At 38.4% G+C, this 15,638-nt stretch overlaps 1 protein-coding gene across 4 annotated transcripts in view; it reads right to left on the reverse strand.

Moving 5' to 3' along the window:
* atp8a2 (ATPase phospholipid transporting 8A2) overlaps positions 1–15,638 on the reverse strand; it is a 498,882-nt gene that overhangs the window by 278,666 nt on the left and 204,578 nt on the right. For all 4 annotated transcript variants that reach the window (XM_048533131.2, XM_048533132.2, XM_059646682.1 and 1 more), the window contains 5 exons: positions 14,804–14,873; positions 10,650–10,734; positions 8,060–8,199; positions 6,105–6,243; positions 3,152–3,216 (listed from right to left, as the gene is read on the reverse strand). In XM_048533131.2, coding sequence (XP_048389088.1) covers positions 3,152–3,216; positions 6,105–6,243; positions 8,060–8,199; positions 10,650–10,734; positions 14,804–14,873 — 499 coding nt within the window. The remainder of the gene's footprint in view (positions 1–3,151; positions 3,217–6,104; positions 6,244–8,059; positions 8,200–10,649; positions 10,735–14,803; positions 14,874–15,638) is intronic.

The following is a 15,638-nucleotide window of genomic DNA, read 5'->3' on the forward strand; positions in this document are numbered from 1 at the left end:
AGAAATTTTCCTTCTGGTAAGCCAGATAATTAAAATTAAATCATGTTTAAGGTGTCTAAGAAATGTACAGGCTTTTTTTAATTCACTCATTCATGGTTTGTGGGTGTCGATGGCTAGGCTAGCATTTATTGCATATCCCCAACTGCCTTGGAGAAGGGGGTAGCAAGCTACCATTTTGAACCGTTGCTGTTATTGGACAGTAGGCATACCCATAGTGCGATAGGACTTTCTACTTGACTGGTGCGTGTGCGCAAAATTATAAACTCAAGTCTGGACAGGCAAAGCCAGAGGCTAAGCAGACTACATGTACTGAATACAGATGACGTTTAAGCAACAAATTGCATTGCGAAAGCTGTATTTGATGTGCTCATGTCCTATTATCCTATCTGCTAAAGCAATGGCTTCCAGCATAATCTGGTAGTACACTGAAAAAATTCTGACCTTCAATGGTGGTGAAAAATCTTAATCACAGTGGTGAGGCCCTTTCCTCATTCTATAAATTCCTCTAGCCCAACATGTCTTTCAGATCCCCGTACTCCTGCAATTCTGACATCCTGTACATTCCTCAGTTTAATCAGCCCACCATGATAATTGTGTTTTCAGTTGCTTTAACCCCAAGCTTTGGAATGCCTCACCTAAACTTTGACACTTCGCTTTTCCCTCAAATTTTAACATATTCCTTAAAACAGGTGTTTTTGACCAAACATTTAGCAGTCAATTCTGATAGTTCCTTCTGTAGCTCCACATCATATTTTGATTGATAAGATCCTTAAGATGTATCTTGGAATGTTTTGTTACACTAATGGTGTTATACTGTCTTTTGTTGCTATTAATCTATCTCGTTAAACTCCATTATTAAGCCAGATAAATCAGCAGTGTCCTGGAATATTACTGACCTGTCTGTTTAAAATACTAGACTAGCAAGTCTATCAGAGGGTCAGTTTTGTTCTGTGCTTCCATGAATAAGTTAATGTAATTCAATTCTACATTTAATCCACTCCTTCAGAAATAGTTTTGTCTTTTTTTGGAAAGATAGGACCAACCAAAATATTTTTTAATTGTTCAGTGTTTTGGTTTTAAAAGATTCTCAGGGCATGTTTCCTGAGCAGTGAGCTATTCCAGGAATTAGAAGAAAGGTAGAAATGGCACATTGGCTCCAATATTTTTGCTAAGATTTATGAGGCATACAGAGCTGGTTTGACACCTAATTTTTCATTCAACCATGTCAAGAAAAGATTGGGCCTGTTGCGGTATGACCTCTCCACCTCATCATGATCTCAATTGAAAAATCCCATTGCAGAGAATCATGGCTGAAGTCACTGATCACTTCAGCACAAACTAGCTATGTCATTTGACTGCTATTGAGTTCTATTGTGCTATTCAATGAGTTCACAGATTACATATAACTGATAATAATTAATGTTCCCTCTATACTGTCTGATTTTTAACATATTTTTCAAATCATTGGCCTGATTAACGAAGTCCAAGTTTGAATGAGTACATATTTACCAATCTTCCTGATAAGCTCCTCAGTTTGGATGCCAAAGTTTAAATAAAATTAAAACAAATCAAAACATGCTATGATTTAGTGTCACTACGGAATCCTGGATAACCAGCCTTAATAACACACACACCAGCTGTCATCCACAAGTCATGGCAATGTGCCGACTGCCTTTCAATTGGCAGTGCTATTCATTTCCAACTGTTAAACTGTTCTGTGACTTCCTATATTCTATTTTAAAATGTTGCTTCAGCTAACCAGTTGTCATTTTAAATGACAGATTCTCGAGCAATGAATTACAAACTTGGAATAAACTTTTTCAAGATCAATATATAAGAGTTAAACAACTTTCAAATTGTGTCACAAATCTAACGTGAAAGGAATGAGGGTAAAATAATAACAGGTCAAACATTTTTTTAATCAAGTTTGTGTGTAATAGGCTTTTACAGCTTTGTCTATGCCTGTCTCAGTTGCTGACTGCTCACAAACAGTAATTCTCCAAGTCAGATACACTAGCCAGCCCATCAGTCAAAATAATACAGTTGTAGTGACTTTACACCCAACCCAACAAAACAAGCTATTTAGGAACACCATACAGCACCAACAGCTATTGTTTATATTTCTGGTCCAAAATATCTATTGAGCCTTCGTCTTCATTTACTCTCAGTACCAAATGTCCACATTTTGTTTATTTTTATAGTGCCCTTGCACTTAATCCTTATACCATTTCCTCACATCATAGAGTTCATAAGAGCAGGAGGGCCTAAAACATGAATTTCACCATGACGGAAAAAAAGTAAAATTAATTCTGGGGGCAACTAACTTCCCACCTCCAACCAAGATGGATGCTCACATTGTAATTTCACATACAAAAACACATTTATTGAAATCATGCCATTAGTTATATTTGAGTAAAATAACCTTAGAGTGAAGAGCAAATGCCTTTTATTACTACTAATTTTTCCCACACTTTGAACATGTCAATTCCTAGGTTCCACGGCATTTTTGAAGACAGGAGGAACAACCTCTTAAGCTACTATTTTATTTGTCCCTTTCTTAAAGAGCAGTCTAGTGAGGATTTCTATACTAACTTTTATTACAACTACAGGTGTCTCCTAGCGTCTGTTCAATACTTTCTTGTGAGACGGGATTCAGTTTGAGAACTGGCAGGGTGAAGAAGGTGGGAAGAAGGATCTGTTTCTACATTACTGAAAAGTCAGAGTCTGAGTAAGAATCAAATCTGAGATTCAAACTTGGAATCAACCACTAGATAACAATTCAGTCAAAAAGCAAATCTGTCCAGTGAGTACCATTCTCTGTGTGGAGTAGAGTCTAATCGCCACTTCTAGCTGCCCTTCTGTGGCCTATTGGTATGGCATTTGACAGAGATTAAATTGCACTAAAATTACTTCAAATCAATGATACTTCTTTTCTGAGGAAATTCAAACTGAAAGCAGCACAAATCATACTACAACTTATTTGCAATTAAAATGCCTATGTACTTTCAGAATTTGAACAGGTGAGAAACATTGCAGGCACCAAATGGTGGAAAGTATTACAATTCTGAATGGAAAGTTTCATAACTGACAAAAGTTAAATGCTTTCACGTCTAAAATCTGGACAAGATTTGAAAGGAATGGAATGACTTACATCTAAAGAATCTTCATTCACTATTAGTAGTGACATACTTTGGGACACAAGTTTACATGAATAACCTGTCAAAAGAACAGAAGCAAGCAACAGTTGAAAAATATCAATTCTTTTCTAAATACAACATTGACAGGTAGAAAGATCACAGAGTAACATTTTGACTAGACTTCTTTTTATTTGCCAAATTCCAGTCAAAGGTATGACTATTTTGAAAATTTCTAAGGAACATAGCTTTTCACAACTAGGTACGGGACACTCCCAACTTACATATAATGCAATTATCTGTGAAACAACTTTTAGGACTTTCCTGACAAAGCAGCTTCAGCTGAACCCTTGTAATGACCAAGTTGTTAAAATTATGGTTCATCCAGCACTGAACCATTAATATCAGTAAAATTCCAGTTTCAATCTTCAAAGCATGCTCAAGTTCAGTGATATCAACAGGCACAACGTTTCAGTATTCCTGCGTATGGGGTGGAAAGGAGGAGGAACGGTGTCAAAGTTAGGTAATGAAAGTTTACATCTGAAATTTCTATCCAGTAATGTCTGCTATGATCTATGAATTTATGGACACTGGGTAAACATGGGTTGGGTTTATTTGTGACCTCTAAAGGAAAAAAAAACACAGCAACACCAACAATTAGTTTTCTACATCTGACTCTAATGTACCAAAGTAGACTTTTCATCCACTCTCCCAGTTCATAAGTTTTTTTAAAAATAATAATCAGTCCCCAATTCATTTAACTTGGTACTATTCACCACTTCACTAATCGAGTAGCTCTATTCCTCTCTCACAGAGTTCAAGCTGACAACTGCACCTCCAATTCATGCCAGCAATTGCTGCTCCTACCCATTTCAATACTTTCAGGGCCTAAACTCTCCCTTGCTCCAGTCCCCCACCCAACACACCAGGCCTTGTTACCACGTAGCCTGCCATTACACACCCCTGCTCTTAGTCACTAACAGTCCCTGTTCATAACTATCCACCCTCCCAGTCTGATCGTTAGCAACTCCTTTGTTTGTCCAACTGTCTGTCTGTCTGTCTCTCTCTCTCTCTTTGGGCTCTATCCTATCATTTACTCCCTACCCCGCCCACCTCCCTATTGTCTGCATATAAACCAATGTTTTCCCAGCCACCATCAGTTCTGAGGAAGGGTCACTGGATCCAAAACATTAACTCTGATTTTTCCTTCACAGATGCTGCCAGACCTGCTGGGCTTTTCCAGTAACTTGGGTTTTGTTGCTGCCCCTACTTTATTCAATTAATGATGGCAGATTCCTTTCTCCCACTTCAAAATATTGGTTCTAGTTTCTGGCAATGCTTTCTCACACCTCAAAAAACTGCTCTCAAACAATGGTGATATGTAATACTGTGATGCAAAAGCTCCACAGCTTTTAAAAGAGATGGAAGACACTACCCATTCGACTCGAAGAATATTACTGTCAATGTTGTATTGAAGGAATTTGGACGAACAAGATCCAATTTGCTTTGGCAAAATCTAGGAGGAATTAGCTATTTAGAGTTTAAAATCAGTAGAATTAAAATTCTACCAGAAATATTGATGGTCGTACAGCTGTTGCAAATGAAAGTTATATGACTGAATGAACTCCAGGGAGGCTTCTTGACATCCTTCAACTTATTCAATAAGAATTTATTCTGAACAAAAACCATCTCTTTATCCATTGGTCATAGAAATCAACACAAATCACTCACTATTTAGCAATTCTAAATTTGGAGTTTGTCTTGGTTAATTCTTTTTTCCTATTGGTTTCACTTATGCAAACTATTTAACATAACAAAATGCTGCAAAGTGTGTCACAAAAACTAAATAGAAACTTGAAATCTGAAATTATCTTTTGATTCAATGCTTCTGATGGATAACTGCAACACACCAACAATGTACTCGGAAGCATTAAGAATTTTTTAAATTATGCATTATAATAGGACTCTTAGCTAATTACAACCTGCATAAAGCACCAATCTTCTTCAATGTGTCAGAGAGCTGGGCTAGGATTATGGTCCAGTCATTTTAAGGCCACCTTTGAATTGAATAACTTGAAGTTGCTCCAAATTCATTACTTTCTGAGTCATATATAATGACAGTTAACTATTTCCCTTCTGGACAAAGGTATGTGTATCCTTCAGTTAACGATGGGCAGAACTAGTTTGGAGTTTCCCAGAGGATTGTGCAAATTGCCATCATCTCTTGAATTGTTGTTAACACTCATTTGATCAGAAGTGGTTACTGAACCTATCATTGTTGATATTTGCTGAACTGCAAGTCATTTCGATAGAGATACTGACTTCATTGAAGCCAATCTGAAAATTTTTTTGCCACTTGTTCAATTTAGTCCAGGAGTGATCAATCATATTTCAGTTTTGTGTATTTGAAATTAACAACTCTGTAGAAGGCTACAACATTATTAAACAATCTATCACTTTAGGTGACATTGCCCACATTACTAGAGACGGAAACTGAACAGGTCCAAACATTTTCTTGAAGAAGCTCTCTCCAGGTGTTATACTAAAAAGATTAATATTCACAAATCAAGACTCAGTCCTTGCACCCTCTCAGGTTACCTATTCCAGTAAACAGCTCAAGAGGGCTCTTACAAAATTAATTTTGTGTACCAGTGAAAAATCAGTATCCTTTAAGACAAGCTAATTGGTGCAGCTCTTCAAAAGGCTATTTACATGAATTTATATCAATAATCTTAGTCTAATCTAAAAACAGCTGCTACCTCACATTCTGCAATCCCAGCAGTGTAACATCAATTCAAGGTAACTTCAACATCCTAGACTTCACAGTTTGTTAATTGAACTTAAATTTTAAAAATGTATAGCAATTTAGTTATACACATTTAATAATGCGTATCTTATATGACAATCCTATTGAACTATTCAACATTAAAAGCACTAAAACATGTGTGGGGGAGTTGAAAGTGGACACACCTATATTGATTGCAGTTTCTTGCTTATCGCCTGTCAGAACCCATATTTTGATTTCAGCTTTCATTAGGGTTGCTATGGTTTCAGGTACTCTGTTCTGAAGACGATCTTCAATGGCAGTTGCTCCAAGCAGCAGCAGATTCTGAAAAAATAGGTTTGTGGAAAAAGTATTATGCAAATTCTTGAATTTACACAATGTAAGAATTTCCAATGTTTCACAAGGAATGCAAAACAAATGAATATGGGGGGTGGGTAAAGCTGTCTGTGGGCATTTAAATGCCCATGTACATTTTACACAATTAAAGCCACTTTTTAAATGTAAATTGTTCTTGTGATCACATGACACTGAGGCCAAAAGTTCTATTCCTACAACAGAAAAGAGTTTGCATAGAAAAAGAATAAAAGGATAAATGACTTGGTGTCACACGGCATTGTATGTTCACCAAGCCTTTTGAAGAACACTAACTTCTTGATCTGAAGTCAATTAACAAACATGAAAATACTTCACACTGTCAATGGCCCTTAAGTTGTTCATTCACTTTACCCAAATTTAGTGTTTTTCCTTAAATTTGTAATTTCATTCTTTCAATTAACATTCAGTGTTAAACGACATTCTTTTGTCAAATGGTTTTCTTTATATGTTAGAAGTGTTAACGCTGCTGCACTCTGCTGTAGATAACTGAAATAACACTTTTACATGGAAATTACAAAGGAGGAAATTTCAGAGAATACAATATTTTCTCAACTAGTTTAGGTTGGTACAAACTCACCACATTATCACTTGTGTAACTCTGCCTGTTCTGTTTCTATATCTTATTATTACATATTCTCTCAACCATTTAACTGACCGAGGATTAAAAATGTACATTGTCTGTGTTCGGCAAGACTACAGCATCAGTCAATTTCAGCCTCTCAAACGATGTTTTCAGCACTCTGTCCTAAATGACTGATATTTAATCTCACATCAATAACTATTAACCCAAATGAATGTAATAAAGGAATGCAGGAGAACCCTCTTTACCTAGAGAATGGTTAGGATGTGAAACACATTACCATGCGGTACAGCTGAGATTACCAGCATGGGTGTATTTAAGGGGAAGCTAGATAAACGTAAGTGAGAAAATAGTTGTAGGTTAAAGGTCAACAGGGTTAGATGAATAGTGTGGAAGCAGGTTAATGTGGAATATAAACATTGGCAAGACTATTTCTGGCTTGCACATTATTGATTGCATGTGAAGTTTTCTTTGTGACAATGCTACATAAATTAGCAAGCTAATGAAATGCAGCAATAAATCTTGCCGGGTTATAGTCCAACAGGTTTATTTGAAAACAAAGCTTTCGGAGCCTTGCTCCTTCTTCAGATGTAACACCTGAAGGAGGACTGAGTGAGGCTACAAAAGCTTGTGCTTTCAAATGGTTGAACTATAACCTGATGTTGTGAGATTTCACCTTCTCTCAGTCTAACACTGGCACCTCCATACCATGGCAATAAACCTTGACAGATCAAATAATTTCAAATTTATATTTCCCTCCCATAAAAAGAAAATTTCCCTTTTCTATGTCAGCCTCATAGGTCAAGAAGGTAGAGAGTCAACTATCCCCAAAGACACTGCATTCTACACTTTTGTGATCATTCAGTGGGTTCTAAACCTAGCTGCCAAATGAAAATCAACATCCACAATTCTTCAGCAATAGTAGCTGCCAGAAGGCCCAATAAAAATAAACCTTATCAACAACAGATCTTAACAAATCCTGGCAAATTTACTTTTGGGTTACAACTAGTGAAGTGAGATCTGTACACTGGGACTCATCTGGACATAACATAAATGAATCCCTAAGGTGAACCAATAGAGAATAGGGCCATGCTGATTTCTTTCATGCTTTCTCTCCACTCATTATCAGTTTTGAAGTCTGTCCACAACAGTGACATGTATAATGCAGCAGTAATCAGTTCTTACATTTTCGATGAGTTCATAGGATTCCTCCAATTTGGTGGTTCTGTTCTGAAGAGCAGTGCTGGCTTTGTTATAAATTTGTACCCACTGCTTGTAGTCATGCAATTCCAGATCAGTATACGCAAAGCATAAAGTCCTTAAACCTGAAAGAGAAATCAGACTTTTTTTAAACATCAAATGATCAATTATAAGGAATAATTTGGGGAAGTGAACCCAAAGCAAATCAAAATTAGTTAAGGGTGCGATATACATCTATGTTGGACACAAAACCAGAAATAAGGTGGCTGAAACTGATACACCATTCTCCAAATTTAGTTTGCCAACATGTTCCCACCTCTAGAGCATTTTAAAAGTGGATGTTTGGGGGTAGGGCGGCAGTTACTTCTCCAGGTGCAGCAGGGAGTCATCGCAGGCTTGTAAATTGCATAAGAGTGCTGTGGAAGTGACCATTAGAATTTCTCAGTCAGCAGTCAAGATCCTCACGTGGGCAAAATCCCAACACACGCATGTAAACCATCTCTTGGCAGCTGAGCAGAGCGCCAGTACTCCAACTGAGTTTTTCAACCACACACCATCCTTGCACCACCTCCCCACACCCTCCCCTACCAACACATCCCATGGCTAGCTCTGTTAGATGATCCATCTCATCATTTTTTTACAAGTCCTCAAGAGGACAGCTCCATCTTGAGCCATGCTCCCCCTCTCATCATCTCTGATGGTAGGACTGGTGATCTCTCACGGCCAGAGAGCTAACAGTTCAAAATCTGGCCTCAACACCAAAACGATACCACCACTGACAGTAAATTAAATAGTTTCATCATGAGAAGAAAGGGACTGGGAGAACAAAAATGGCGGAATTTGAAGAACATATGACTGTTAAAAGCGGCTGGTGCAAAGGTGAAAGAGCACAAAGAAAATGAAAAGAATTACTACTGCTTTGAAAAATAAAATTCTTGACATCTGTTGTCATCCAACAGTTAGGCGTTTAATTGGTGTGTGTGTGTGTGTGTGTGTGTGGGGGTGGGGGGGGGGGGGGGGTGTAGGTGCTTTTTAACCTGACTGGCAAAAATACAATGGAGTAACAATGTTGAAATCTCTTTTGCCTATTTCAGTTACACATATGTTATCTTTCTTCCACTTATTTCTGAACTTGCACTCCTCTCACTAATGACTCTCCTTCTCACCAAATGGAAATTTGTAACATTCTCTGAAGTATGTTTCCCAGCCAGGGTTATTTAGTCAATCAGATAGGGATTCCATCCATTTCCCAATTAACTACGTGGTGGGAAGGCCCATACAGAGCCTTCCTACTGAGTTACCAATTAAAGCCTTATGTGAGCAATTAAGTGCCTTATCCTGTCACTACTGTAGTAGCCCAGAGGCAGGACAGAGGGGAAAGGGGAGAGAACCTGTTACATTTGCGAACATGACAAGTAAATGGCATGTTCGTTTGTGGCTCCCTGCTAGGCTATCTTATTCATGGCACCCAATGTCCAATTGTGGAGTTGACTTTGGGAAAGGGGGGCTGCTGAGGAGCAAGCATTTACCCTCGCTAATGGCTCCCCATCTTCATCACACACAATCTGGGTTTCTCCACAATGTGGCCTCCAAGTATAAAGGAATTAGACTGACTGCTTATCTAAACAGCACAACATATTGCCTGCTCAGGTAAATTCATTTTTGTATTACACAGTGAAGATAATTCCAGATATATAGGCCTTCTTCCAAGGGCTTACCTCCATAGTGTTAAGCCCAGTCTCTAGAGATTGTTTAAAACAAAATGCCATTTTGTAATGCACTTTTCACACCATCAGACATCGCAAAGCGCTTCACAGCTAATGATGTATATCTGAATTGCGTCACTGTTGTTATAGATTAAACTCACAAAATGTCGGAGTAAGGGATCAAGGTTCAGCTACTGCATTTTTACATCACAATGTTTGATGGCAACCTACCCAGGCATCATCTGTGGCAGATACTGAACTCATTTCCACAACTACCTACAATGGCATAGTTAACAGAAACACGGGAACACCATCACAACTTGGGAACAAGATGACCACTAAATCTTCACTGTCACTTGCCTCAAACTCCTGGAATTCCCTAAAGTTGCTGAAGGTATACTTACACAACATGTAAGGCAGTGGTTCAAGGCACAATCTCACACCATTTTTCCATTATAAAAACAACAACTCATAAATAAATTTAAAAAAAACCTTTCTTCTGGCAACATAAGGAATGAGGATACCATGTCTAGCAAAGCTGTTTAATCGGCAAGTGTTCCAAATGCAGTTAACTCATGGGCGTCAACCAAATATACTTAATATTAATGGCCTCAAGGTTGCTTTCCGTTATTGAACAATTGTCCAAGGATCATTTAATCTTCTAGATATTTGTTTATTGCCAGAGTATGAACCATCTGGTAATGTCGCCACTGTTGCGATTGTAAATACTGACTCGTGATTTTAGGCAATAAAAAGAACAGCCTTGAATTGCTGGCCGGAGTAAACTTGCCAATATTTTGTTCAATGTCTGGGTGTAGTTAAATGCTCCGTTATGTCACGTAAAGCATATTAGTTCAGAGTTTTCTTACCTTCTGTAGCAAACTGTTCAAGGTGATTTAATGTCTGACCTCTGTGTTTTGAGGAGTCAGATAGTCTTTGGAAAATGACATCATCCTGTTAAAAAGAAAAGCTGTCATGGTTTCGGTTTTTAATTTTTTTTCTAAATTCTGTAGGAATGCAAGAGAATCTGCCTTGAAAAAGTATTTTCTGATATAGCGGCATGTAACTGAAAACCATTTCCCATGGCAGTTTAAAAACACGCAGGCTCAGGATTTGTACTTTTGTAATCATCAGAATGCAAATATTATGAAAAGAGCTAATGGGATACTGGAAATGTTGTGCAACAAGGAATTCCTACATTGTTCTTGATTGGTAGAAATGGAACAGTGATAACTTTAATTGTTGCAGCTTCCATCAGTAATAGCTAACTGATTTTCCCAGCATTGAGTATATATGGTGAACACTTGCAGAAATATTCAACCTCTAACCCGTATGCATGCAAGCCTGCACTGTAATAATTTAGCTTTCAATTATTGGAATTCAATTATTCTTTCAAGCTGCATATATAAATTGTACTACGAATGGGCAGGAACTCCAGCTCTTAAATCAGGAAGAACACAGTAGCAAGCATTAATTTAGAGTGATATTTTAAAATTTGTTTTACACATGTATAGTCTCTGAATCATGCTGTGATACAGTTCAGTGGGTTCCAGCCATCACCTGTGTCCAAACCTCTGTTACCATGATCTTCTACCATTTTGACTGGGTGTAATCATGTCCAATATTCCCTGTAATTGTTTTTCTGCTGCACAGACTTCTGAAGCCTGTGCACAGCAGTAGCTACTGGAAACAGAAGCCAATGACATACTGAGTCTGACACAAATCAGCATGTACTAAACTTCCCAATGGCTGCACGGTCATGGAACTCGGAGGGGCCGCTGATCATATTACGAGCTAATAGCTACATATATTTTCCACCAAATGTCCTGAGATACTGAGCTAGAGCTGCAATTCTTACTTTGTCTGCTACCTGATCATGAAAGCTAACTGTACTGCTGTACACTAACTGAGGGGCATTTCAACTAAGTTGAACTCTCTCAGCATAGATCAGTAATGGAACATGGGACTTGCTGGATCTATAAGCTTCAGTATACCACTGTTCATTGTAATTCCTCGATTAGTTAAGCAAGAAGTTCATCATCTGAAGACATCTTTTTCCTCAAGGTAGTGATTTTTATTACTTGAATTGCATTTTTCTTTGGCTGCACAGACATTAATTGTCCAACCTTTAGTGAATTCAGTGATGAGTTAGCTTCTTGAACTGCTACAGATGTATTGCTTCAGCTTTAAGGGCATTGGTGAGATCACACCTCAAAACTGCATGCTGTTTTGGTCTCGATGTTTATGGAAGTATGTAAATAGATGGACAAGATACAGAGGAGATTGACTAGATGCATACACGTGATCCAGTTGTCTTACAAGGAAAGGTTTGAAAGACTGAGCTCGCTTCCAGTGGAGTTTAGAAGCGTGAAGCGAGTCTTGACATCTCCTATACATCATGTTGAACCAATTAGCCTAACTTCGATTGTTGGAGAAGTATTGGAATCAATTAAGGAAGTAACAGCAAAACCTGTGAAAAATCATAATCTATTCAAGCAGAGTCAGTATGATTTCATGAAAGAGAAATTATATTGTATTTGGAGTTCCAGAAGGCACTTGTCAGGTTATCTTACAACAAGTCAAGTCATAAGAGCCCACAGTGTTGGAAGTAGTATATTGCCAAGGGTACAGAATTTGTCATGGCAGGAAGTAGTGAGCGGGGATGAGAGTTTTTTTTAAGATTGGCAACCCGTAGCCAGTGGAGTTCCACAGGAATCAAGGATGCTAGGACTGCAACACTTTACAATATAGATTAGTGACTTGGTGGAAAGAAGTGAAAATGCAGTAGTGAAACTTACAGACAATGCAAAAATAAGTGGCAAAGCAGGTGGCGAGGGAGATACATACCGATTACGGAGGGATATTGACAGGAGGGTATAAAGTTGGCAAATGGAATATAATGTGGAAAAATGTGAAGCTGTTAATCTTGAAAGGGAGAACAAAAGAAAAGAATTAAAAAGGAGAAAATAAACACAAAACTGCAACATAAAGGCACTTGGGAATACTTGTGCATGAAACACAAAGATAGCACACAGGTACAGCAAGTAATTAGGAAGACCTTTGGAATGTTAGTCATACTCCAACCCTCTTGAAGTAAGAAGGGCAATTAAAGTCTCACTGCAACTTTACGAGATGCTGGTGAGACCACATCTGGAGTACAATGAATAGTTTTGATCCCCTTATTTAAAAAAAAGATACCTTTTTATTGGAGACAGTTCAGAGAAGGTTCACTCAGATGATCCTCAGTATGGACGGATTGTTACATGAGCAAAGGCTAAACAAGTTGGGACTCTGCTCCCTGGAGTTTAGAAGAATGAAAGCTAACCTCATTGAAACACAGATTTGCAAGGGGTTTGACAGGGTAAATGCTGAGAGGATGCTTCCCCTCATGGGGGAGTCTAGGACGAGAGGGCATAGTCTCAGAATAAACAGGCGCCAATTTAAGACTGAGATTGGGAGGAATTTCTTCTCTTAGAGGGTTGAGTAACTTTGGAACTCCTTGCTACAGAGTTGTGGGAGCAGAGTCCTCATGTACATTTAAAGCTGAGAAAGATAGATTCTTGATCAAGACGGAAATCAAAGATTACACAGAAAGGAGGGCAAGTGGACAGGAGTAAAGCTGGATCAGCCATGATCCTATTTAATGGCAGGCTCGAGGGACTGAACAACCTGCTCCTGTTCCTGTTCCTTATGGTCTTATGAATGGTCTTTAGGTGAATGCACAAAGCATGGATCTAGAACTAAGGGGCACTATTTAAAATTAACGGAGGCTTCTTAGGACACACATTCGTAGAAATGTTTTCTCTTGGACTGAAGACACTTCAGATCTGCCTCAGAAGGTAGCAGAGGCAAGGTCATTGAATATTTTTAAAGTGGAAGGTTGGTAGATTCTTGTTAGGCAAGGGCAACAAAGGAAAGGTTATCAGGAGTAGATGGGTATGTGGAATTTGAAAGACAAACGAATCATCCACTATCCCTGTGAATGGCACAGCAGAACAAGAAGCCAAATGGGCTATGCCTGCTCCCAATCCAGATGTTTTTCCATATGGTCATTTCCTGGTATCTGTGTACTGATCAACCCAAAGTTGGATGATATTCTGGGTCTTGACATGGATATGGATTGTTTCAGTATCTGAGGAGTCATGAATTGTGCTGAACAATGTGCAAAGATCAGCAATCATCCCCACTTCTGATCTTATGATCAAAGGAAAGTCATTGATAAAACAGCTCAAGAAAGTCGAGTCTCAGACATTACCCTGAGGAATTTCTACAGTGATGGCCTGACGCTTCAATATTTGGCCTCCATCAATTACAACTATCTCCCTTTGTGTTAGATGTGGAGACTTTCCCTGATTTCCACTGACTTCAATGTTGCCAGGTTCCTTGATGCTACTTCCCCTTCAACTCAACTTCTTTGCCCATCCATCTCCTTCATTTGGACCAACGCTGTACTGACGTCAGGAACCAAGAGACTCTGGTGAAATTCAAGCTGCGTATCAGTGAGCAGGTTTTTGCAGGTGTCACTTGACAGATCTTTCAGTGACACCTTTATCACCTGATGATGACTGGAAGGGGACTTATGGGGCAGTTGATAGCTGGATTGAATTTATTTTGTTTTTGTTTGAAGACAGGGAAAACCTGGACAAAATTTCACATTGTCAGGTAGCTGTCAATGTTGTAGCTATACTGGAACAGATTAACGAAGGAAGCAACTAGCTCTGGAGCACAGATATGCTTAAATGACGCTCCAGTTTACATTAACTCTCTTAGCGCACAGGATAACATCCTGGGCTTTGTAGAATTTGTGCATCAGGACTGAACGCAATAAAAATTAAACAAATTTAATTCATACATACTCATATGTACAGTATGTACATCATACACAAATGCTCTGAATTCTCAGTGAATATACGGTGTTCCAGTAAAGATTCATGTTTAAAAACAAAAAACAGGTCAGAGTTGCGTACAGTATTACAAATTTGTATCATTTTGTATGGTTGAAAATGTTATGCAGAATACTTACTGCTCCTTTGCAGTACAACCGAATCTTTCCTGATGGAATCTTAACGATCACTGACATTCGTTTCCTAGTACTTTTGGACAGAAAAAAAAACACAATATTATTACTGACAAAAAATGAGCCACCTGATTCTAAATGTTCCCATCACAATGACTGATTAGAAAAACTCACTCATTATTTTGGATTACCACCTGAACGTGGAACTGCTACAAATACATTGATTAATTTTTCATGATGCATTTTTCATTACGACAGAGCGCACACCATTGATGTTGGTCCTCAAAAATACAACAAAAAGGGAAACACAATAAAAGTAAGCACAGAAATTCCACAGTTTCTGCACTGAATATGGAAGTTAGGGATGTATACAGGAATATAGAATTGTGGTATTTCTGGTTTCCTTCCAAATTCTCCACTGTTACAAAAGATCACTCAAGATCAAAATCAGGATTATTCCAAGATAGCAAAGTGTGGAGCTGGATGAACACAGCAGGTCAAGCAGCATCTCAGGAGCACAAAAGCTGAAGTTTCGGGCCTAGACCCTTCATCAGAGATTGGATCCTGATTTTCAGTACAGCGGTTGGGTAATTACTATTGAAGATATTTTCTGGGAAGACAACCTGACCAACAGCCATCCTGCTGAAGCAGTGCAGTCCTGAAAGCTAAGATAACACTCTTGCCTAACTGTCAGTTACTGTCAATGTGGCTAAAAGATCCTTCAAACCACAAAATAAGGTGGTGCGACAAGGTTGTAGTTTCAGTGCTGCTTCTGTCCGCTGCTACCTACATAGATTTCAGGACTGTATCAGTGATAACGGGAACTGCAGATGCTGGAGAA

This window comes from Stegostoma tigrinum, chromosome 6, assembly GCF_030684315.1.
Source record: "Stegostoma tigrinum isolate sSteTig4 chromosome 6, sSteTig4.hap1, whole genome shotgun sequence".
NCBI lineage: Eukaryota > Metazoa > Chordata > Chondrichthyes > Orectolobiformes > Stegostomatidae > Stegostoma > Stegostoma tigrinum.